This window comes from Agelaius phoeniceus, chromosome 3, assembly GCF_051311805.1.
Source record: "Agelaius phoeniceus isolate bAgePho1 chromosome 3, bAgePho1.hap1, whole genome shotgun sequence".
Classification (NCBI taxonomy): Eukaryota; Metazoa; Chordata; class Aves; order Passeriformes; family Icteridae; genus Agelaius; species Agelaius phoeniceus.
Window position 1 is genome coordinate 55,596,263 of NC_135267.1, and position 26,406 is coordinate 55,622,668.

Consider the following 26,406-nt stretch of genomic DNA (forward strand, 5'->3'; position numbering starts at 1 on the left):
CCACATAGATTTTATTCAGTAAATCCAAGATACAGTGATTTTCTCATTCGAAAACTGTTTATTTTTTTCTCTTTATGTATTTAATTCAAGAGCACAGTTGACCCTTTGAGATGAATCACAAGCTAATCAAAAAAGTGCCAAAAGCCCTGTAGGACTGAACTAGATGTGTAAGTTGAAGCAAACAAATCCATGTAGTTTTGCATAAATAAGAGAGTTGTTTATTGAAATATTCAACTTGAAATATTTTGGAATACACAAATTAAATTACATTTCTCTATTTGGAGAATTATCTGGACCTGAAGAACAGTTTGAGATGAGAAGCATTAACTGCCATGGACTGGGAAAGCTAAAACTTAAACTCAAACTATTCTGTAATATCCAATGTCCAATGTGCCAAGGACACACCTTCTCAATCCATCATGTCTGAAGCATTGTTCCAGTAGAATTCAGGTATGACTAGCCCACAGTATTTGAAGCTAGTTCTCAGATCTTTGGGTGGCTCTCTGAAAATGAACAATTAGTGACCATCTGGAAATTACTTGTTTAGTATTATATGAAAACTGTCAGAGGCAAAGAAAGAACCTAATTTTCAGCATCTCCATGCAGGTGGCTTTCCTTCTAGCAATCCACTGCTTAATGCATTTCACACCTTCTGACTGCCAGAGTCAATGAAGCAGGAGCTTTGTAACCTTCAATATATAACCTTGTGGAAACCCAGAGGAGATTTCTTATAATGGGGTTCCCTGAGTAAGGCTGGGTTTCTGTACAAGAAATAGTCTATCATCATGCCATAAGAGTGTATCATTATGCTTGTGCCCAAGGGTTCAAATTAAAGTTTCAAAAGCAGTGTCAATGCCCACATTTCTTATGTGTTAAAAGTTTACATTTAACCTTGCATTGCAGCTTTTAAATGCTGTTTTGTTTTGTTTGAATCTTATTCTTTATGCCTTTTACAACACTGTCTTCTCAGCTACCCAATTAGTTCAACTTAACCATTGACCAACTTTCAAACCACAGGTTAGCCCTCTTGTACTATTTAACACCTGGTAGAACTGGTGTTAATTTTTGACCTCTTGCCTTGGAAGCTTCATCTAATTCTCTTCACATATTTGTCCTGGCCCTTTGTTCAGCTAACCTCATTTCTCTTCCTTTGTGCACCATGGTTGTTTGTCATCCCCTAAACCTCATCTTCCACACGAGCTCCCAGTCCCAGTCTCCTGCATATACACTTGGCAATTCATTGTCCCACCCTCTTGCTCATCACACTCCTTCCATTTCTTTCTGCACATACATAGCCACTAACTCCTAAATTTCACTTTTGTCTACACTGCATTCAAATTAATTTGTTTTCTCCTCTGTACCTTGTCAACAGAAAGATCCCTGAGAGGCACACATTTTTGTGGAGCTTGGCTGTAATCACAGGAAGAATTAAGTTACTGCAGCCTTGAGTGGGTCCAGAGCAGACAGACTTTCCAGAATTTTCAGCTAAATATCTAGCTAGTATTTTCTGAACACTTGCATAATGAAATTTTTCAAACGTGAATAGATTTAAAGAGGAGCAGCATGAATAATTCTCTAGCATAAAGCTTGTCAAATTTAATATTTTTACCTCAATAACTGGATGGAGTAAAAATTTTAATGTAAAAACCCAGAACATTTTCAATATGGGCAACATGACACACTTTTCACTTTTTGTCTACCCCTTTCCTCATAAAAGCTACATTATTATATCTGTAAATTGAGAAAAAACCAAGAAAATAATAAAGCTGAGAAAAAGCAACTAATAAGAAATTTTTCATCTCAAAACTCATTTGACAAACTAACTCTAAGAGCTGTTTAGAAGTGAAAAATGTTGGGACATCTTCACTACAGACTGTGCTATCTGATTCAGTAATACTATATACAGTTGGAAGCATAGTGTATTAATTGTCTCCAGTGGAATAACTTCCAAGGTGCCAAACCTCAAAGCAACTTCAAGGTTTTGTGCTTAAAAACACAAATAATATTAAAACAAAAATGTATGCCTAAAGACTACCTTCCAATTATCTTTTTACCATCCTCACAGAATTACTCAAGGCTAAGGCCAACCTTTCCAGCAGTTTACAAAAAATACCGTGTTTATGCTATTATAAGAAAACTGTTACATATTTTGATATATGTAATACTTATATGCATAATAAGGATGAGGTCATACTCCTATCTGTTTTAATTTAGGCTGCTCCTCACTCACTTAGATCCAGGTTTCTTAGTAGGTATTCCAGACAGGTCAAAGTGGACTCTTTTTTCATTCAGCTTCTATTCATAGGAATGAATGATTATCATATTGAAAAAGCAAAATGTTTTCTCACCTTGAAGATCAGAACTGCTGATTTTTAAGCTACTTGACAAGATTCAGTACAACTTTTATTTTTTACCTCAAGATATCTGAATGATATAATCTAAATTTTCAAAGAATCTAATCACTTGCCATCCAGTGGATGTCACCACAGAATGTCCTGTGTGACTCCTTTGATGTATTTTCCTATCGCAGCAGTGAAGAGCTGGCTGGAAGAGCTCCTGCTCAGGCTCTGCTGAGTCCAAGAGTACCAACACTTCCTGCATTGGATCTGTGGGTATCAAGATTTTACTCTTTTCTTTTCGCTTGTAAAAGACCTGGTGATTAATATATTATCCTCACACTCAATGCAGCATGTGTTTGGACTGCCAGAGGGGTATGGGAGATGTTCGGAAGCAGTGATTCCTGCCAATGTGTTTATCAAAAACTACTTTTGTATTTACTTGCTGGAAATAGTTACTAAGCAGATGAACTGCAGGCAAAGTCTGGGTTCAGGAGTCAAAAAGGGAGATCTTAGAACAAGCTACTTATTTACCCATGCCCAATGAGCTATCTGTGGCCCACAGCAGCTTTTATACATGGATGACAGACATTTTAAGTTCACCATCTGAGTGTACAGGCTCTCCTCAGTTACGTGTGATTGGAGTGACTGGGGTGGATGAGTGGGGATGGGAGCATTACTGGAGCTGGGGAAATCTCCCAGCTGTGCATTCCTGACCTGGGTAAAATTCAGCTGCTCTCTCACAAGCTCCACAGTTGTGCAAAGTCTCTGCAAGTTGCCTGGGCTGACATTATGCTGCATCACACTGGGTGAGCCTTGAGGGATGACCAACAAAGGAACATTTGAGCTGACATGGTACCCCAGAACACTTGGAAGTTGAGAACAGATACAGCCAAGGAAATTAAACTTTTGTTATGTGATCTGCAACTTAATACCCCTGCTGTTAAATGGCCATCCTTACATTAAAAAAAACCAAACAACATGTGAACACCTATTAAGACTTTGATTCAATTGATTTATTCCTTTCTGCAATTTGAAAACTATGTTTCAAAATAGATTTCCTATGTTTTCCAGTTGCCAAGTATGGGATTAATTGCAGGTAAACTTTAAATCAGTGCAGTGAATGGCATGCCCTAGTAAGGTGAATCTGTCAATGTGGTTCTTACTTCGCTTATAGGTCACTTTTTTAAATGTTTCCCTCTAGGAAGTTGTTAGTTAAGGTTTCACAAAGCTATTGATAGGAAGTCTAATAGGAAAGATCTTTGTAAGATCAGATGAATCTCTATTGATCACTGGGGTCTGTAGAGAGAGCTACACTCAACAGTTTTGTATAAGCACTACAGTGACTTCGTTTAATTGCTTCAATTCACATAGCTCTGGTCTCAGAGATCAGTCTTTCCAGATGCCGAGTCTGTGTAAAACACAATGACTTTTATTTTTCAGAACATTCAATGTCAGAGATATTTCCTGGAGTTCCAGGATGATCCACGAAGCGCATGACATTTTGGCTCCAGAAAAAAATCAATTGTTTTTAGACTTGGGCAAAATTTTCAAAATGATATAAAGGTTTTTGAGCCCAGTTCACATTGAAAATTACTGCCCTATTGATCTCTGTGGGCTTTTGACTGACCAGTCACTGAGTGGATTTGGAAGTGCATTTTATCTTCTAAATTTTATTTTAATTGTAGAAACATATATAAAACCCACACCATTGCAATCTCACACAGATACATAGAGAATAAGGCAGTCACATTGTTTGAGGGATCAGTGCCCTACTGACTGAAGTGTTGCACTTAGTTTAAATATTGCTATCTAACCCACTAAGCCCCTGAAATACTGGTGTGATTTCCCAATCTATCTGATCTTATGTGCTAGCAGGACTAATCATCAGTTGTTATGCAGAACTGATCTGCTAAATACCTTACTGATCTTGAACTACGAACTACGGCAAATTTCTGATGTAAAATTGTTTTTTAATTCAGTCCACTTTGGAACAGAAGCAAGAAAAAAGTTGTTTGGATGGTACCAGTGCAAGATTACCGTGTGCTCTTGGTTAGTTTAAAGAGATGTGGTTCTACACCATGGAGAATTGCTGGGTTTGGCTCTTATTAACAGTCAGCTGAAATAAGTTTGAGTCAATGCACACTGAAATTAAACTCTCTCAGCTAAGGTCAAGTAGAGACTGGAGCCTCAGTTTGCCTCAAGTGGCTACTTTTACATCTGTGTTAATGCAGAGAAGCTAAGCAGTGTAAAAAACCCCCAGTTTTTGCACTTTCTATGCTGTACTTGACTGGTTAGATTTATGGGTTATTGGTTAAGCAACCAGGTCTAGGCTGCAGAAACATAAACACACAGCCTTCGTATTGTGAACTCTATATTTGAGCTAGAAGAAGGCAAATGCAACAAGGTTAGAAATGGTTTTCATTCTAAATCCCTATTTTCAGTGACTCATTACTTAAAGAAGTATTTTAGGCTGAAATTTTCCACACTTAGCTTCTACCAACATTTATTTTTCACCTGTTAGAATATTAGGGAGCAGTTATGAAAGAATAGTGGAGAGAATTTCTCTGTTATGAAAGAATTCTTGTGACATTAATAAATAAAAATAAATGCTATAGACAATAAAATTAAGAATTTAAAATAGAAATTGGTATGGAAATATTCATTACCTTGGAGTATATCATGCTCTTACTGTGAAGAAAAATAATTCTGAGTTAACTAAGCATTAAGGATTCGTAAGTTGGCTTTGAGCACCAGTAATGCCAGCTATAGTTAAAGAAAGGTGTTCTTGTTGTACATAGTCTGTTGGTTTAGGAACAGATATTGCTTGATGATACTAGCCTGTGAGAATTTTAAAGTATTAAATATTCACAATTACCATGTTATACTTCCATCTTTTAGCTTTGAAGAGAACTACAACTTAAAATATTTGGAATATACTGTGTCAGCTTGTGAATTTGCAAGCTGTGCAAGAGAGGGGTGGCAACAGCAGTTGTAAATACACATTGGTTTGAATTCCAGGCGAGCACCTACCTTGTCTGCCATGCACATATGCATGTGTCTGTTTCTATAAGCATGTCTTGACATATTAACTACTACAACAGGAGAACCAGCATGTGCAGTAAGTTTATATAATGTTTCTTATCCTATTTAAATCTGCAGCTGCTGATTCCCTGATGTGTGCAGAACTGTGCTTAGTAGAGCCTTATTCTGATGGGTTGTAGTAACCTAAACAAAACTGTACAGCACTGTGGCCTATTCCAGAAATTTAAAAAAAAAGAAGAAAAAAATCTTAATTTTGCATAGTATTTTTTGCATGCAGCTTCTTCTTCTTCTTGGACCATGTGATCTTATACCAATCTTCTGATACTAATGCAAATCATGATACACAGGCCTGAATACCCATCTTCACTACAGAACAGAGCTGCACCAAAAGAGAAACAGTTCATGTTTTGGCTCACATGAATGTAAACCAGCATATAAGCCAAATATGACATGGCTTTCCTCATACAAGTCCATTTATATAGGTGATTTCTGCCTTCAGGAAATGATACAAGAAATAGCATTTTATTATAATATGATCTTGTTGTTATAGATGTGGGTCAGTCTATTTTTATGTGTGCTTATGTAATGCAATTATTTTTCCCCAGCTGAAACTTGGCTTACATTCCATAGAGAAGAACAATCCTACTAGTTACCAAAAGATTAAGTAGTTTAATATAAATAAATAAATAAATAAATAAATAAATATCTAGAGAGAGAGAGAGACAGTAAATACTATTCTTGCTCATTAAGATATATTTAGGTGGTATCTCCTTTTCATTGGATTGATGCTTACAACTATCACATCCAAAAAAGAAGTCAGAAATATTACGAATGGAAAGATATCATCATAACGTAGGAGACAGTTTTTGACCAATATTTCTGAACTGAGAATTGCAATTCAGATATTCACATAGGCTGTAATGTTAGGTGCATAACTGAATTCACTGAACATTTAATAAAAGCAATAAACCTCTCATGTACATCTTTGTGTCCCACTGTAAAGGACATTCTTGACTCCACTGGCTTTCTCTAAAGCCTTAGCTCCCAACTCAGCACATAAAAGCAATGCCATAAGCTAGCCATTGATAACAGCTCCAGGTGAGATTTGTGCCTACAGTAAACTTACACTACACCATCACTGCAATTATTTCTGTAAGGTGAAGAATATGCATGGTGCTTTCAGGATGAACAAATGAAACTGCTACTTACATCCATGCATCCCTGGATGAGTGGGGAGAAGGCAAGAGACTTTCTCTTTGGAGCCAGAAAGGTCTGTCATCCATTTTTAGCCAATGATCCTAAAGTCTTCTGTGTTTTCTTGGAACTTTTAAATGTTCCCTGAGAACTCATCAACACCCCCTAATGCAGCATTTGTGCACTGCAAATCTGAAAGTCCCTCAGTTTAAACTTCATTTTTCCAGTTTAAATATTTGGAGGTTATGTAAAGAAGGGCAGATGTGCTTCCCAGTACAGTACTCTAATGATATTAATGACTATACAGTGGATGTTCCCATGCTGCATCATTTTCTTTCTAAAATTTAAGGCACAGAGGATTTCGATTTGCAAGAATTCCCTGGGGGGTAAGAAGCTAGGAGGGCTTGATGTACAGTGCCACGTGAAGCTTATCTTGGAACATGTGAAAATGAACTCGTTTCAGCAAAAGTATCTTTTCTGAAGTTCAGTTCCTCTTGAACACTTAAGAGCATGCATCAGCTCTGTTATCAGTGGATATTGAAATCAAATCATGTTGTGGGAAACTGCAAATGTAAACCAACATGAGTTGGTTCTTCCACAAATAGGCATCAGCCTGCACAGACTACTAACGTATACAGCTCTGTGCTCAAAGCAAAAAGAATATCCTGCCTGCTTTGTTGTGGTAGCCAGGAGACCGAGTTCTCCATTGAAACGTGTTTGTCGAACCTTGAATTCTACAGCAAACAGGTACTCCCACCTCTTACTATTGTCTGCAATTATTTTACTAAGAATATTAGTTCGCACTCGTCATTATTTTCTAGATAATAAATGAGATTTTGCCAGATTGATTTCCTAGCATGAGGAGGTAGCACATAGCTTTAAAGTCCAGAACAAAAACTCCCTTTTACTGACTGAAGCTACTATTTACATTTACATTTACATATTCACTTACATATATAGATCAATGAGAGCACAATGCCCACTATGCCAGCACAGGAAATGTATAAGTTGACTCCACAAAGCCTGATGACTCAGGATCATTGGCAATGGAATATAAATTTCTCAGAATCTGAATAGTCCATTCGTTGTCAGTTGCAGAAACAGGCTCCATTAATATTCTCTGTTGCTTGTCAAAGAGGGGAATGCTGTTGCTGTGTGTCCACATGACATAACAGCACTGGAAAAATGTTATAAAGGACTCACTTCTTGTTGTTCTATGTGGGTTGTTGGACCTCACAGCAAACAGGAGATGCTTTGTCTGTTGCTTTAATTGCAGTCATGTTTGGCAGGCCTAGTGGATACCTGTTCTGCTGCAATCATAATTCTGAATTCTCAGGTAAGGAAAACCTCTTATCAACGTCCAAAAAAGCTTTATTCAATGTTTGCTGCATTTCTGGTTTCCTTCTACTGCCTTTAACTGTTGGCATCAGGTTTTTGCATTAGCCTCCACAAGGAGAGATCTGTTTGCTCAGAGAAAACCTCTGCATTATCCCACATACGTCAAGCATGTATTGCCTGGTATTTGCAATCTGACACCACCAATACTAAAAAATACAGAAAAAAGGGTGTCATTTACTTGTTTGAACACACTATTAGATAAAAAGTTTTGAAAATAAATAATAGTCTGCACGCATACTTTGAGTCATTTGCTCTTATGTCTAATACAAGTAATATTTGGGATTCTTTCCTCTTCATCTACTGCTGGACCAATTTATATTTTACTAGGAATGTCCACATGTGGCTGTGAGTCACTAAGTCTGACACATGTTGCTCTGAAAACTGTTCTATTGCTCTCCAGGGAGAGCAAGTTAGAGCAAGTTCTCACCCTGCCATTGTGTTTTTAGGACCTTGGATGGGACTTCCTCCTCTTTTCCCCATGCTGTCAGGCTTTGCCGTCCAAGCAGACCCACAGGATGAGCTATTTATTCACTTCCAGATATTTTTCAGCAGCAGTTATAGATCTAAAAATTCTACAAACAATTATTAAAATAACCCCTGCTTTTGTGGCCTATTTCAACAGAATTGTTTTCCACCTAAGAAGTGAAGACTGCAACCCTTTCTCATTCGGCTTCTGTTCCCAAGAGTGATGTTTATTCTGTGCTGCCTCATCAACTCGCCTTCTTTGTGCATATTAAAAATACAGCCTTAGCTCTCAGAGTGACTACTAGCTTTTGGATGACAGGTCTGGAGTATCCAGCCTGAACAGAGTGTCCAAAGGAATGCTCTGCTGCAAGGCTGTTATAATCTTATGTGCAGTTGGAGTCAAAGCCTTCTACTATGGGAAACAATAATGGCCCTCATATGCAGAGTGTGCCCACATACCTTAGGAAAGAGCATGCAGGAATACAGTTCTGTGCCAAAAAAAGCTGTGTGGTGGTTACCCTCTTACCCACTCATAACCACGATATTGCTCATTATTATCCCTTAAAACTACATCTAGGAAACTCCATGTTTAAAGGCTGCAAATCTCCTGTTACTTCCAGCTTTGCCTGGTACAGGCTCCCTCCCTTCCCCCTTTCTCTTCTTGACCCATTTACACTCTGTCCCTTTCCATACCACTTCTCCTCTGTGGTGTGTCTCTTTTCCTACGACCCCCTCCTTTCCTCTCCCTCAGGACCTTTGTTCTTACCCATTTCTTTTGGCCTGTCATCCATTCCAGACCACACAATTCTCCGCTGTAACTTCATACCTCTTGTCTCTGGGGCCACCTCCTGCTTCCTTCAACTCACTTAAGATCTGCCAGTGCTCCAAGCCCTCCCCTAAAATCCAACTGACATGTCCAAGCTTCTAACTTCAGCCTTCTTCTGGTTCAAGAGTCCTCATCAATATTCCTAATTTGCATTTGACTCACTCTTGCAAATTACTTTTTCTGCTTTTACAACTCATTATTCTGGCCCAATGCTCCCCAAACACTTAATATACAACATGGCTCTGGATTCATTCCTGAACTGACAAACCCATAACTTCCCTATCTGCCTTTGAATTTCCTTAGGATGAAGACCAACTCTGGAAAGCTCTGTAGTCTTGCAACTTTATGAAAGCAGGAATTTTCAAAGGCTTCATCAATGTCTCCAGATACAAGCTCTCCCAGGCTGCACCTACACCTACATCCAGGGCACGTTGGGCTGAAACCTCTCTAGAAAACACTGCAGTTTCTTTCAAGTACTCATGCTCAAGTTTTCTTCCCAGGAAAAAAAGACTGTTGCCCACCCAAGCCCCACTCTGGTAGGGAGTTGGGATGCAGTCAGGCAGGCACACAGATCTGAAAGCTAGGAGGTTTTACTGGCTGTCCAGTTTAGCATGACATTTGAATCAACTTTGATAAATATTCTGGATGAGTGGCAAAATCAGTTGATTGTATTGATAATAAGTCAGTCATTATTTCTTAACATCAGCGTGGACATCAAGTTCTCTGGACAGGGAGACAGTACTGCTGGAATCACCATGGACCACAATATGCTTGCTTCAACTGGTAAATAACCCCATACACCTTCTCTCTTCCTTCCCAACTTCTTAAAGCTTTCAGACATCCATTTTCCTGGCTTAGAGCTGTACATAATATATACAATCTTTTTTTCCCTGGTGATTTCCCTCAAACCCTCTTTTCTGTCCTCCACGTTGGGGAAGAATCACATGACAGACTGAGGACTGTCACTGGTGAGAAAGGTCACACAATGAGCTGCACAGGTTATTAGAAGTGCGATAAAAAGTCCCATGCAGGCTATTTTTGATTAACAAGGCTATCTTTAAGGCATGTTAAGCTGTATCATAGAAATCAAGATCTTGGAAATGTCAAATTATTTGGAAAAATATAAATAATGATTCTCTTTTTCTTGGTTTATGTAGATACTTGCTGAGGAGCCATTAGATCACACAAACCCAATATGCAAACTGAATGGAAAATGTACATTACTTTACTCTCACCCCCTTAAATGGTACTCAAGATTTGGATTTTGGAAGCCATGTATATGGATGTTCGTGCACATGCTCTTAGAAAAATAATCAGTATTTGGCTACAGCACAAACACCTATTCAACGAGTTACAAGAATACTCAGAGAGAGACCAAATTTAGCTACTCCAAAATCTGTCATTAAACATACTGCCAAAATCATATTAAATGCCATACTTACATATAGAAAACAAGTGTTCGAAATTCTCTGCCTTTGGAATACAGATGGAATTCTAGTATTAAATAAAATGGCAACAGAACTAATGTTTAAAGAGCATATGTGAATGATGTTTAATCTATTTTTACTCAATAAATTTTTATTGACAAAATAATGGGTTTATTATACATCACGAGCTGACACACTATGATTAGGGCAAGGATTGAAGAAGAGACAGAGAACAGAAGGTACCTTTATTAATTTCATATGTCCTTTTATTTTAATCAAATAGTTATCCATTTGATCCAATTAGGCAGCTATGTGCTGTTTCAAATCCTTGGTTTCAGTTACTACTTCCAATATACATCCTTCAAGGAGCTTTTCCACCTGTGTTATCATTTTCTTTAAGGGGCTACACTCTTACAGTCACACCTATGACTATGTTTCTCTTTAAGATTTTCAGAGGAATGGGACAAAGTCTTTCAAGCATAAATAAAATAATGGCACATAATTAGTTAAGTTGTAATTTTAGAAATGTATTTTCTTAACAGGGTATGTAATACCATCCCCCAAAACATCAATATCATCTGAAGAATAATCAGTACAGGTCAAGCATCCTAAAGAGTTTGAAAGAACACCAAATTGCACCATTCTTTGAGTATCTTCTGCAGAGCCCAGCTAATTTAATGCTACAATAGAATAATCTAGTTCTTTGGCAACTGTCTGACTTAAAACATTTCAACAACATTCAACATTGGGAACATTGGGAAATAATTTTCAAAAAAGCTCTGAATGACTTCAGTTATAGTTTATTCTTTGTTTCTAACACACAAATTTCTTCAAGTAAGAGTTCACTGGTGGAAAGTAGGAATTTTCCCATCCTTTACTATTTTTTGCATCTGTGTTTTAGAAGAGTTAAAATGTGTGTTATCACTAATTATTACGATTAGGTTAATACTGTTTTCTGTAATTAGTTTCTAATGAACATATGTTTATTGATGAAAACTACAGCCTATATGCAATGCCATTTGAGCTGAAGGGGTGTGAGAAGTCTCATCATTGCTCATAATAAAACAACTATAATATATTTTGCTTAGGCACCAATTCTGCAAATACTTAATTATGAGCTCCTTTTTACTGCTGTGAAAAAAAAAATCATTTAAATAGACAGAAACTGTCAAGATAGTATGGTAAAAGCCTGATTGTCTGAACTGTTTGAACATAGGCATAGTTGTCAAGCTTGGTTCTTAAATATTCTAAGACACGTTCTGAAGTAAATACTCTACTGAACAGGAGCTGAGGCTAGCAAGTCTTGTCAGAGATGGAGCATCTCTATCTCATGTCCAGTGCAATGCTGTCCTCATCATGGGGATCAGAGGGTAATACAGTATGCATCCATAATACCTAAAAGGTTGTACTTAGTCTTGTCATTTGTATTTACTTTTATTGATATTCAACTGATACTTATTACTGGCTGCCTATTAGTACTTATCATTATTTCTGTTCTAGTAATTTGGGCCAAAGTTGGAAGTGTAATTATAGAAGGGAACATGTATAAAAGCAAGACAAAACTTGGTCATTGATCATTACTGGGATTAACAAAAGATGTATTGAGTTTTTAGAGTTATTTTAAGAGATATATAATTATATGCCAAACTATCAAAAATTCAGAATTTACTTTGTCAGTTTTTGCCTTTAGGACAGAATGACTTTAGGGAGATGCTGTGTGGTCTGAAAAAAAAAATAGGATTAATATAATTAAGATTGTGTTCTGTGTTCTTTTATACTTTGCCTCAAACTGCATATATGTATGTATACACAGTTTTGAAAATATCATATTTACATCTGATCACAATCCTCCATCCTCCCTCTTTCCCAGTACACTTAGGCCTCATACAGGTCTATGCTGTGTAATGTTCTTTTGCTAACAGATCTCTTTGCAGGTGAAGTCCATCCTCGGCATTCCCGTGAAATAACAAGGGCCTTCAGTTTTCACTGTTTTCTGAACCAGGATCAGAAAATGAATGAAGGCGATATTTGTCTTTAGGAATACAGGGCACTGATGGAGAGTATTCAAGCAGGTGGCACATCCGAGACTAGTTTTATTTTGTGAGCTGGCCAGGTTGTAAACCAGACGAGGCCCATCACAAGGAATGTGTGCACACCGAACGCACCCGTATTTCGGGAGCGCAGGAGGAGCCTGGCTCAGCGATGCCTGCCTCAGACCGTCTGCTCGGGGATCCCCTCGCCGGCCGCGGCGGAGGGCAGCCCCTCTCCCGCAGGACCCGCACTTTCCTTACGGTGCCCAGCTGTTCTGCCTCTGCTCCAGGTCTGTTCTGCGCAGAGGATGGGGCCAAGAGCCACAGACAGGCTTTCCCGGGTTCCCCGGCGCCCACCATCCAACCTCGGCAGCACCTGGCGGGACCCTCGAGGACCGGACCTCCCCCTCCCCGAAAAGTGCGAGGCGTTATTTTTGAAAGCGCCCAAAATAGCGCGCGACTGCTGCACAAGTCTCCTTATTATTCCTCCAGCGTCGGCAGTAAATCAGGGGGAGGATGCACCTCCGCCGGAGCCCTTGTCGGCAGCCGCGTTTTCGGTGAGGGCGATGCCCGCCGGCGCTGGCGGCTGCCGGGTGCCGGCTGCGGGCGGCCGGGGCGCAGCGGCAGCGCAGGCGAGGGAGGAAGAGGAGCCGCGGCGGCGGCGGCGGCGGCAGTTTCCCCTTTCCCCAGCCCTGGCTCCGCGGGCGCATGCTCACTGTGCCCGCAGCCCTGGACCATATTTGTCAGGACTACTCGAGAGACGGAGAAAGAGAGAATTTGGGGGGGTAAGGAGCGGCGGGTTCCGATCTGATCCGCAAGCCGTTTAGGGAGCCGCGATGGCAAAGGCTGGTGACGGGTTTTAATTTTCCCCCTAGGTGAGGATGAAAGTTAGAGAGAGCGCGAGAGATAAAGGGAGAGACGCACCTCCTCTCCCTCCCTTACGAAACGTATCTGGGGAAGGGGAGGGGGGCTTCTCCCCGACCACCTCGAGCAGAAAGGATGGAAGTTAATGCCGGGTAAAGTGGGCAAGTGACTCGCAAGTGGCTGGGGAGCGGCTGGGGCACCGGGGATCTCACTAAATCATAAGTGTACGAGTGTGAAAGAGGAACAAAAGAAAGAGAGAGGTGCCTGGTATTTCTTTTTCTCTTCCCAAACACATGAAGGGAGTACATGTATATATATATGCGCTGTATATTTATATACATACACAGGCACGCACGCACGTATGTGTATGCACATATATATATACACGGGGGAGGGAGCTGTGGAAATGTGTTTGGGGGGGCCTTTTTTTGGGGGGGGTAGTGGGTTCCGAAGGGAGGGGGAAGGGAAGGGGAGAGACATTTTGCAGACTTGCCCCACCAATGAGCTTGTCAGTTGGCTCCATTTAATGACACTTACGGGGCACCGCCGTGCTGTTGGGAACAATGTGATGCGGGTGCCGCGGCCGGGCGGCGGGGGGAGAAGGTGGGGGGGCACGGGTGTGCGTGTGAGCGCCGGGCGGGGAGGGAGCGGAGCGGAGCGGAGGGAGGGAGGGGGCTCGCTGCCACCCGAGCCCCCCCTCCGCAGCCCCGGCTCTTTGTTCGCACAGGCTGAAGGACGGGGAGAAGTGCGGGCTGCGAGGGGGCAATGCGCAGCGGAGAGGGGTGCGAAAAAGGGTTTTTCGGTCGGAAGCGGCGAGAGGTGGCGGCTGCCGGGATATACCGGTTGAATGTGCCGTGGGTCCCCGTGTGCGAAGGCCTCTACCAGCGCGCAGCAGAGAGTTTGTATTTTCCGTCGCTCCTGCACTTTGTGTGATTGTGTGCGAGAGATATTTAAAATATAATCATCTCCCAATTTCCGCCATTTTGGGGAAAGTTTGCACACACATACACATACTAAAAAAAAAAAAAGGCAAGCTTGTAGCAATTTTTTTTTTTTTAAGAGACGAAAAAAAAAAGTCTTTTGCTCGAGTGCTCAGTTCCTGCCTCTGTGCGGTGCGTGCGCCGCGCTCGCTGCGGCAGACATGTGAGGCGGCGGGGGAACGGCCCCTGCCCGCTTCGGGCTGCGTGCGGCGGCGGGGGCCGGCGCCTGTCACCGCCGCCGGCTCCGCGGGCCGGCCTCGGGGGGCTGCCGGGGGCTGGCCCCGGGGTGCCGGCGGTGTGTGTGAGCGCACATACACGTGAGTGCGTATTTTGCCGACGACGGGGGCAGGGAGCGGGGGGGGCGGGGGGCAGGCAGGGGCAGGGAATAGGACGCGGCTTTTCTGTTAAGTTGCGCGCTCTCGGCTGAAGTGCGGCCGGGGTGGGGGAGCGGCCCCCCGCGCACACGCCCGTCTCTCCCTCCCCGTCTCCGCAGCCGGTGCATATAACAACAGGATATAGGCACACTTGTTCTCGCTAGTGCGTGTGGGGCGGTGTTTTTTCGGTGGGGGGGGTGGGGGGCGGAAAGCGATTTTTTTTTTTTTTTCGGTGGTGGGGGGGGAGGGAGCGGCGGCCGACGGGAAGGCGCTCCCGCGGAGCGGCCGCCCGCCCCCGGCCGGGGCTTCGGAGAAGCGGCCGGGGCTACAGCGCCCGGGGCGGAGGGCGCCGCGTCGGGGCCGCAGCGGCGGCGCACGCTCCCCACCCCCATGGTTTTCCCCCCTCCCCGTCGGAGCGGGCGCACGCGAGAGCGTGAGAGAAAAAGTTGGAGCGCGGGGCCGGGCGCTGGCGGCTGCGGGGCCGGGCGGGGGCGAGCCCTCCGGGGAGGCGGCGTGTGCCGGCCCCTCCCGCGGGAAGGGGTGACTTCTCTGCCCAGGGATGCCCGGAGATCGGCTGCGAGCGGCCGAGGAGCGAGCCCCCGCAGCCCCCTAGAAAAAAAGAGAGCTCGCCTCCCTCCTCCTCCTCCTTCTCCTCCGCGCTGGGGGAGGGGAGGAGGGAGGAGAAGGTAACATTTTTTAAAATTTTTTTTCCTTTCCACTCGGAGGCAACCTCCTTTTCCCGGATCCCGGTCCCGGGGGGTGGAGGCGAAAGGGGGGGGTGGGAAGAAAAAAAAAAAAAGTGAGGGACCCGGTAAACAAGCAGAGTCCCTCTCTCGTTGTGCAACTTCCTCAGGAACACTTAACACCCAGTTCCTCTCCCACCCCCGCCCGCACCGCGCTCGCCCCCACCGCCGCCCCCTCGCCGGGGCAGGGGGGCACTCTTCCCCCGCTCTGTTTAATTGCCCGGGGCGGGGGCGAAGGATAAAAAGGCAAATTCGGGAGGGAAACGGAGACACTCGAGAACCGCTTTCCCCGAGCGCTCCTCCCGAGGAGCCGGGCGGGCGCTTTTGTCTCGGCGGTTCTGCCCGAGCCTGGGGAAGACGCGGACCTGAGCCCGGGTTTTCTCCAGAAAGTTTCAAGTGCAGCAAAAACACGCCGCAAAACTGGCCAAGGAGGGACCTCTGCTGGTAGGCCGCGGGCTGCCGGCGCGGGGAGCGGCGGCCGCGCCCGCCGGGCCTCGCCGCAGCGTTCCGGCCGCCGCCGCGCTCCGCCGCGCTGGGCGCGGGGACAGCGGGCGGGCAGCGGCTCCGGGCGGGCCCCGCCGGGGGCTCGGCCTGCGCGGGAGCGGCGGGGGGCGCGCCCTGCGGCCGTGCCGCTTGTCCCGCTCGGGAGCGCGGCGGGAGCCCCGCGGTTTCCAGGCTCGAGGAGCGGTGCGCGCGTTAGGAGGCCCCTGGAGATGCGGCAGCCTCCCCCCGGGGCGTGAGGGTCACGGCCTCTTCCGTGTCATTTAATTACCTGTGCTTCAGCAGCGCGGTGTAAAAGCTTTACGGCGAAAGGCAGCGGGAGTTACGTTTTCAGTTTTGTTCTATTTTCTTTATTTCTTCCGTATAGTTGAGTGGCACTGAACCGATCATTTTTGCTGTTTCTACTCATGAATGGATGCTCGGTCGTGGGTGCTAAAAATCAGGTGGTGAGCATAAAGCTCATGATATAAAAAGTTCAGCCTATGTCATTTTAGGAAATAGTCGGTGCTCAGGATTGTAACACAGTTTTCTTAGGGCAAATCTTAAAGCTGTTCAGGAACCAATGCTTTTTACCAAGAAAGTTACCATGTTCCCAGAAGTCTGTATGATGAACATCTGTACGAGAGAAACTCCCTGAAAGTAGTGGCTGAAGGCAGCAGAGTTTTCCGCTTTTATCCGGGTGGGGCCGGGTAGGCGTGATTTCCCGGTGAGACTTCAGCAGCTTTGGCTGTGGTCCAGTTGGTCTCCTGAACTGGTGCTCTAGTGAAGGTGGCTGAAGCAATCGTCTTGGATGGTCCTTCTTGTCAGTTGGACAATGAACTCTGGTTGGTAATGTACTGTGGTTTAGTTTGTGGTGTGTGTTTTCCCTTCAGTTTACTGAGGTTTTTTAGAGTATTACTTTAAAAGTTTCAAGCACTTGTGATGACTTCTTTTCCTCTAACTTGTTGAGGGTTTTTTTGGCATCACCTGTTCTGTGAAGAGAGATGGTTGAGTTTTAGTGGGCTGTTGAATTTAGTCTCATCTGTTTTTTGATACTGCTGGTAGGGAGGATGATGGATTGTGAGTGATGGGTGTGAGGAATCAGTGATGAGCTGGCATGAGCCTTACTGAAGAAAGCAGTAGCATGTGTGTAGTCATAGCTTGTTAGTGCTCCAGTAGTAGGACTGCTCATCACAATGGGAGATGCCAGCAGCTCTTTATGAATGGGGGAGAAGGGAAAGTCTATAAATGTAGTAACCTGCTGCATGTATTTAGGAGCTAGAAAAGGTGAGCTAATTGTTTATGAACAGTAGAGCTTATGGGAGCTGATAATAACTGACAGATGAGGAATAGGTGGGCATGAGTCAGACAAAAGGGATGCTCAGATGTATATTGAATTAACTTTGGGTAGGAAATAACAATTTGAAACAGGTCAGGTGATAGGAGGTGTGAAGATTCAGTGCAGGCAGTGTCTTCATAGGGGAAGGAAGAAGGAACAAATAAACAGAGAAGTTGTTTGTAACTTTCTGTGCCTGGTTCAAGCACTTAAGAGGATTTAAGACACAGGACTTCCAAGTTGTTGTGTACAACTCTTACTATCTGAGTAGGTTGAATCTCCACTCAGGCCTGCATGGACAATAGCAGAAATAAGGGAACCATGAAAGCTTTGCAGAGGAAATACTTTTCTAGTGTGAGGTACAGGCTGTTTATAAACAAGGAAAGGCTGTCAGTGGTAAGTTTCATTAGATGACAGAATAGCTTTGGTATTGGGTAACTATTATTGTAGTGTCTCATGGATATTTGAAAATGAGGCAGTAGATGAAGGCTGTGTGTAATTGTTACCCAGTCTCCAGCAATGGTACAGCAATAACTGTGTTACCTTGCTGACAGAGACCAGACTCGGATGAGGACAGCATGAACCTCCTTTAAGCCCTGGTGCAGACCCAGGCTTCACAATATTTTTCAATGCTTTTGTGGTCATATTCTTCCTGTAGAAAAAAGGTTTAAAGCCAAAATATTGGGAAACAGGAGTGAACATACAGAGTAGCCGTGGAGCATCTAGTAGTCAGAAGAGTAGCAACAGATAAAAAAGAGTAAATAATGCTAAGGGGACATCATCAATAGGAACTCTGGTCCTTTTCCTGTTGCAACCTTTGAGTGGCCAAGAATTTTAAGCTGTGTCCCTTTGTGAATACATATAAAAGCTATATCTCATCTTTAAAATACATTGCTTGTACAAACTTCAAGAGCAACAGGCAAAATAGTGACATTTACTCAAACAACTTTTCAACACAGAGAATAGAAACATGGCAGAACTAGCAGTTTCCAAACAATGAAAAATAAGATTTTGAGGAAAATGGGTATCTGAAAATACTTCCTTTAGTGAAATATTAAAATAATTAAACCTTTAAACAGTACAAGAAAAAACACATATTAAAATGTGGTGGGTAGCATCAAAGAATTTTACCATTTCCTGCACTGCTCCTGTTGTGGTTGTTTTTCTGTAAGTGAAGAGTCTGGTGCAAAAATATGAAGGGTGAGAAAGAGGCAAGTGTGAGATGTGCCCAGCTCAAAGAGAGGACTGTGAAGAGAGAAGCAAGGCTCACCCCAGTGGGTTTACAGTCAATTGGCTTTGCTTTTGCTGTCATGAAGCTCGAACTCACTACTGTTGTCAAATATAGGGAACTTACATTGCATGGAGTAGTTCTGCTTCATGTGGCTTTGGGAGTGTAACAAGTCAGTGCTGGTAATATTCACATTCTTACATGTTAAATAAAACTAAGCTCAGTATCCACTTGTCCCTGGTGTCTAGAAGTTGGTGTATTTGCAGCTCTGGTACACAGAGTTGTTCCCTTCAGATCCACTTTGTTTTCCTTATTTACTGGATATGGGAAAATGTGCCCTTATAGCTCATGAGTTCTGCACCAGGCAGCCTTGGAGATGTCCAAAGTAAATGTATACAATATGAGGACAAAAATGCTAACCTGTTGCCTTTGTTTCTGAACATCCATCAATGCTGGTGTCACCCAGTCCAGTGGGGAAGAGGGACCATGGCTTGCCTGTAGAAGGATATTGTCTCTCTTGGGATCTCTTTTTCCATTGAAACTCACTCTTAGTGTCACTTGCTGTGATCTCCTCTGGGTCTGTGTTCCCAGTTTTGAGTCTCCTCATAGGAGCTATCAGCTGGGGAGAGGATCAGTATGGGGAAAATCTGCTAGGCTGTCTTGTCATGGCAGCTACAGAAATCCTCAAAAGTACAAATAGAAATACACAGAGATGCATAAGAAGAAATGACAAATTAGTGCAGACATGTTATACAAGTCTTGCAATGATGACTGGTGGCTTTACTGCTGAACTCTTTCTGCTGCCCAGTGATCAGTATTGAGTTGACCCCACTGGTTAGAAATCATACAGGCATTTCACAGTTAGCATCTCAGATGTTAAAAATTCGGGTAGGGGTCAGGTAGCTTTTTAAAGCACTGACTGGAAGGAAGACTCCTGTTACTACTTTCTGATGTATTCACTACATAACCCTATAATTACTTCAAAAACTACTTGTAAGTCTAATTGGCATATTCTGTCCTGCTTCTTTGCTTTATATCTTTAGACAGTCTCTCACCAGAGGAAACTATCTAATTTTTAGTGCTGTTATTCTCAGTAAGTATCTCCTCTGTGAAGTGCACATTTATCATTGAACCTGTTGGTAAAAATGAAGGTTTTTCTAAAGGATGTATCTTAATCTTATTAAATGTGCTTGTTTATTTTAGTGGCTTTATTACATATGTCTGAAACAAAGTTAATGTTGAAATATTAATATGCTGCACACTTCTCCTACGGCTGTGAGAACTGAGGTAGTTACATCCCTAAAGGCAGATTCTGGAGATGCTTTTGGAAGATGACTGCTCCAAGTACTTACTGTTATGTCCTTTCCTTCACATTAGGTGGCATTCACTGACAGGCCCCTTATTCGTCAGGTATTTTTACTACTTTTCTGGCAGTGCCGCAGCAGAAATGATACCAGATGAAATCATTATAGAAGGAGTTATACTAGTTCAAAGAACTACATCAGAGCATTAAAAGCAAAAAAATTAAAGGTGTAGATAAGACATTCTTTAGTTTTCTTTGTTCTGAGATTTAGATGTAGCTATTGCAATGAGTTCTTCCTTTTTTAGTACTGTGGTGCTGTAACAATTTTACTGGTCTGTATCTTGTTTCTTGCTATCATTAGTAGAGGGATATAGGCCTATCTTTCATCTGTTCAAAGTCAGCAAAGCTGGAAACAGATACTTTGTTAAAAGTGATTCCTTTTTGTAAATTAATTTCTATCTGCGTTGCCCTATGACCTTTTCATTCCCACCAAGAACACTTCTGAAGGCTGCAGAATGTGAAACATACACAGATTGTGCCTTTGACGTTGAGTTAATTTCAAAAGCAAAGCAATAATGAATGTCTTTAGACATCTCCAGAATGTATCATTATTGCTGCTTGTTACCTGAGGAAAGTTTCTTATGTGCAATTAAGTCAGAATTTGTATGTTTTCTTGAGACAAGTATGCCCTGAACATTTCTGTTACCAATTTTTCATTACCTTTCACGGTTTGCTCCCTGCCTAAGTAGGCTAGACTCTTTCAGCTTCCCAGCCCCCAAGTAATTTTCATGTCTGTAATGGGAGTGGCACTATGGGAGATGGCAGCATCTGATGGAGCAGCTGTGCTGTCCAATGCTCCTTGCTCTGTGGTACAGCAGCTGCTGAGAGGTAGCATTTCTCCACAGCCTTCCAAGTCTTTTCCCAACTTCTGTCATACCTTCTGCAGAAATCATTGGATCATGTTTTCTGTAATAAACCACAGGAGGGTTGAGTGAAGTGTCCTCTAAATAGAATGATAATTTAAGATTACTTAGAGACTTCAGTTAATGCAGAGCACAGCTTTGTGTTTGCTTAGCCAGGCTAATCCTGGGGAGCTTGTTCCACCAATGTGCTTGAACCAGCATGTTTTGTGTCCTTAAACCTTCACGGGTGCCTGGAGAGATCCCATTTTTTAGCTACTCCTTAGCAGCTTGGGTCTTGTGTTCTTGAGGGAAGGCCTGTGCCTCTGCCACTGTGCTGCAGTTCAGTTTGCTCAAGCCTGCTTGAATTGATTTGCAGTCCTACCTGATACTCAGATCAAGCAGAGATCCCAAGTTGTGCTGCAGGAGCTTGCCCTGAGGTAGGGTGGTGGATTTGCCTGGGATTGTAAAAGATGAGATCTGTGGCTTTGGGGAACTTCTTCTTAGTTTGCACTGAATTTGCTTAGATTTATTGATGTTTTTTAAAATGAATTTTTGTACATTTTTGTAATGGTTTTCAATACTTTCTCACAGAGAATTACCTAAAGGTGGGAAAGACACATTGAATCATTTGGTTCTTCTTACTTCAAACTTCAAACTTTTTCTCCTCAACCTTTCAATAAAATGCTTCTAGATGACCAGAGTTTACTTCTGCTTGGTTTGCATCTTTTTCTGTTATTGGAATGAGCAAATAGCACCTTTTTGTTTGGTTGGTTGTTTTTTTGTTTGTTTGGGTTTTTTGTTTTTTTTGTGAAAAGTCAAGATCTCCAGAAAGTATTTGCAGATTCAGAGTGGGACCTAAGTTAGAAATTAGGCTTTAGAAAACAAGGTTAAACTTTGAGGAAGTTCTCTATCTATTTTATTTTCAAATACTGATACTTGCAGCAAAAGTTTGCAGTCTCCAGATGGGGTATGAGGATTAAAAAGTATTCGTTTAAAAGTTCAGAGAGTTTACATTCCAAAAAGTTCAGAAAGTGCAAATTTCAAAAGTAGTGAGGTTTTGCTAATAGTTCACAAACAATGACAGCTAATTTTGCCACAGATTATTTCAGCTGCTAGGCATAGTGCGGCCGTTCTTCAGAAACAAAATTAATAAGTCAGATTCCACATTGCACAAATAGTAAATTAGGTGCCAGGCCACAGATTAAAGATTGCTGGGTTTGTGAGAAGGGGAAAGGAAGAAGTTGGTGGCACTCACAACTGGCTGCTAGAAACACTTGCAGTTCAGTGCAACTGATGGTGACAAGTGGTGAGCTGAAGCCGGGGGTCAGAGGCAAATGCAATGTACTTCTGTTGCTTGTGCAAATTCTTTATCACAGAAAGGGATGTCCAGATGCACTATTTCTGAAGGCTAACATTATATTCTCTCCACTCACTGTTCTGAAACAGAGGGATCCAGTAAAGTCAAGTCTTGCAAAGCAGTAGGTTTCTCTGGTGTGCTTCTCTAACACGGAAATAAGTTTGAACAAATACAATTCAAAATTTATATTTATAGAAACAGATGAAGAATATTCAAGTGTCCTGAGTCAGACCAGGAAACTGACAGTTTCAAATTAATTTTGAAATTTTAATTTGAACTTGGGTAAAGCATTCACATCAGCATGCTATCCAATATTAAGGAAATCCAGTTCTGCTAATCAGTGCTTAGTGTATTTATTAGAGGCATGCAGTCATGTCTTGCCTTTCCTAGAACAGATGTTTTTAAGTGTACTTGACATGTTTTCCTCATGTCAATTTATTTGCAGTTTGAAATTTTTCTTTTCTCTCCAGTACAGCCCCATTGCCTCCTAGTGTGTGAAACAGGTATTATTTTCAAAGTTTCAGAAAGATTTCCCCTTACTTTCATTACATCATGTATATTATCAGCCTTGTCATCAGTTGTCCATGTTGCCAGTGTGCAGAGGGAAGCATTTGATACAAATCTGTGAAATGCATTAGAAGAAAGACCTGATGATATAAGCATTAAACCACTTACAGAATTTTCAGATAACCTTTTTCTTTTTTTTTCCAGTACATGCATCATGAATGAATCTGCGTCTAGTGGAAATGGTCAGGAGTTTGATGTATTTAGTGCAATGGATTGGAAGGATGGCATAGGTACTTTGCCAGGAAGTGACCTAAAGGTAAGATATGTAATTTTTTCAATAAAAATGTTAAATGACAAAAGGATGCATTTGAAAAGCTGGTGTGTAGGTATCTGCTTTTATGAATAAAACATGAATCTGCAGTTCTGAGTTAAGAGACTGTAGCCTGTTAGGTTTTAGCTCTGGAGTTTCTTGATTCAGTTTGTGGTGCTGGCACAGACAGCCGTCATCCCTGTAGGAAGGCATAAATTAGCACTGCCTCACTATACAGACAGAATTAATCAAATGCACAAAATCCCAAAGAAATCTCAAAAGTGTGGAAATGCAGTCCACTTAGAGCATTATATTACTGTATCACTAAGAATTTTCATACTGTTATTGACTCTCACAGTCCTACATTCTTAGGTCTTTTTATTTCTAAAAATAGTTTATTTTTGCTATGCTTTTGTCATGTGGGTGCCTAGAAAGATGAATAAAGTGAGTGCTTCTGAGCCAGTTTCAGTTTAGACATTTGAATTATATCAGAGTAGTAATTTTGCTTACATTTCTCACACCAGTTGAGTTTCCTGAAGTGAATCACAACTCTTTTGTTTTCAGTTTCTTTTTATTTATCTGTCCTCAGAAGGTATCATTTGCTGTGCTTGCAATTTTGATTTTAGAGATTGTCCTGTACCTATTTCCTCTTGATTAAAGTCAATATTTTTGTATAATTAAAACTAATGTGTTTTGCTTGTAGTTTATATTTTGAAAGGAATCTCACAAGAAAATGTGTGGCATTTAAAACAAATTTTTATCTTTTGGTATCTGATCGGATTTCTATTGTTGAAGTAAAAATTTAAAAAAATGTTTGAAATTTGGGACATACATGTTGTGAATGTGTTTTTGTGTTGGTGTTAGGTCGTTTGTCTGTTTTGTGGGCCTGTCTGAATTTTTGCTTTTAGTCACAGAACAATAGAATAAATGTAGAGAATAATTTTCTTTGCAGAGGACTTCAGGCCATCACCCAGACTGAGTACCCCATGCCTCAGGGCGGGTTAGATCAGGTTGCTCAGGATTTGGTTATCTGCAGGACTGGAGATACCACAGTCTCTCTGGGTGACTTGTTCCAGCATTTTTCTACACTCATAGTAATTTTTTTCCTTTTATGGATACTTTGTTGAAATTTCTCCTTTTGTAGCTTATGCCTGCTGCCTCTTGTTCTTCTCCCATGCACATCTGAGAAGAACCTGGCACCATCCCCTCTATATCCTCCCATTAACTGCTGGAAGAGTGCAGTAAAATCTCTCCTTCTGTTCTTAAGACTGAGCAAATGGATTCACTCAGCTTCTTGCATGTCATCTGCCACAGCCTGTACCTGGTTTGGTGGACTTGCTGCAGTGTGAGAGTGCCTTTCTCCTGGCAGGCACATCAGTATTCACTGGAGGTGAATGGTGTGTTCCCCTGTCCTGCTGGCTGCCCTCTTGCTCAGGTAGCCTGGGGTGCTCCTGGCCACCTTTGCTGCCAGGGCACATTGCTGACTCATGTTCAGCTCACAGCTTTTCTGCAAAGCTGCTCTCAGATAGTCAGCCCCTGCTCTGAACTAGTGCACAGAGAGGCTCTGTTCCAGGTGCAGGGCCTAGTGCCTGCTTTGGTGGACCTTCATGGCATCTTGTTAGCCCATCTTCTTCAGCTTATTGAGGTCTAGATAGACCAGCAACTCTGCCCTTCAGTTCATCAGCCATTCTCTTCAATTTCATAATTTACTTTTCCTGCCTGTACTCATAGAGAAGCCTTTCTTGTTCCCTTTGCTAGTTTATTCTCTGGCTGAGTTTTGGATTTCCTAATTCCATGACTGTACACTACAGCAATATCACTACATACCTTGTCTGTGAAGTTTCCTTTTCCATGTTCTGCTTACCTCCTTTTCCTTTTTGAACTAAGTCAGGAGTCCCTGGTTCATTCAAGTTGGCCTTCATCCACATTTGCCTAACTTCTTGCACATTGACATGCCTCATTCTCCTGGTGTGACATCCTTGGAGAGAGAGAGAGACCTATTTCCTGGGCCTATTACCCTTTAGAACAGTGTCCTGTATGATCCTGCCAAGCAGATCTCTGAACAAGCCAACATATGCCTCTTCTGAAGTCCAGGGCTGCTGCTTCATTATTTGTTTCTCTGGCTTCTTTCAGGATTTCAGACTTCATCATGTCATAGTGATGATGATAGCCAAAGCTGTGATAAGCTTCCACATCCCTGAACAGTTCTGTATTTTAAGTCCAGGCTTTCAAAATTTCTTTCTATTTTAATATGCAACATTGTGTGAAAGGGAACCATAGTATTGCAGTGTTCGAGCAATACAAAAGGGAACAGTGCAGGAAAATATAATAATCTCATATAAATCACTGGTTTGTCCTTTTTTCAATTGTGGCTATCCTATGTTGTACAAAACTGAAGCAAAGTTAGTCACTAATGAGTAGAGGAACTGAAAGGTTTCCATGGGAAGAAGTGAAGGAAAGGAGCTGGGAGGTAGCTAAGGGTAACTTCAAGAAATCATATAGATGATTCTTAACTATGTTCTTTTCAGGAAAGCATGAGCTTCATTTTAAGGCTGCTCTTTTGGTTGCTTTTTTTTGTTGTTGTTTTTGTTTGTTTGTTTGGGTATTTGTTTGTTTTTTAAATTTATTTATTATAATTTGGAAACATACATATTTGATTTTTGGACAGAGATTCTTTCTTTGGTCCAAGCATTAGGGGAGGTGCATTCAGAGATGCAATAGTAGTCTGCCCAGAATGGTGAAATATACAGAGTATTGGCCAGGCAGCTCCTTTTTGGGTTATTATTTGGGGGGTTGTTTGCTGGTTTGCATTTTGTTAGCTACAAAAGCAAGGGGTTGAAGGGATGAAAGGGGTGAAATTGAAATGGAGCTATTTTAAGACTGACTGAAGGAAGAATATTTTCTAACAATGCAGAATTATTCCAAGAAGGTCACTGTACCAGGGAACATCAAGATTCAGTGAGAGACTAGGTGTTCACACAGATACCAAAAACAATTTGAGTGGTTAAAATAGTAAGGACTTTTAAGCTTTTATGATAATGGTAACGACTCCTCTTTCAAGACTGATTCTAAATAGTGATGGTTAAAATGGTGACTAATCACTTGAAATTGTAAATGTGATCATGGAAGATATGGCATGCTCTATGTGGAATTCTCAGAATGGTTTAATGAGGATTATTTACCTGAACTCTCCTGGTCACAGAGTATTTTACATTGTGTCCTGAACCTAAAGAAAATGACCTTACATAGCAGTTACTTATTGTAAGCTTGTGTGTGTCTTTCAAAAATTGTAATAGACTTG

General features: G+C 42.0%; 1 protein-coding gene across 8 annotated transcripts in view; it reads left to right on the plus strand.

Annotated features, from left to right (window-relative positions):
• Nucleotides 1-13,225: 13,225 nt before the first annotated feature.
• The window catches only part of L3MBTL3 (L3MBTL histone methyl-lysine binding protein 3), a 78,265-nt gene continuing 65,084 nt past the window's right edge, over nt 13,226-26,406 (plus strand). The window contains exons 1-2 of one of the 8 annotated variants that reach the window (XM_054629025.2): nt 13,226-13,506; nt 23,000-23,111. In XM_054629025.2, coding sequence (XP_054485000.2) covers nt 13,430-13,506; nt 23,000-23,111 — 189 coding nt within the window. In that variant the 5' untranslated portion in view covers nt 13,226-13,429. Of the gene's footprint in view, nt 13,597-13,649; nt 13,738-13,815; nt 13,846-14,692; nt 14,887-15,485; nt 15,626-15,974; nt 16,127-22,999; nt 23,112-26,406 lie in introns of those variants that run through there. The other 7 variants (XM_054629026.2, XM_077175295.1, XM_077175296.1 and 4 more) reach the window with 7 other exon arrangements.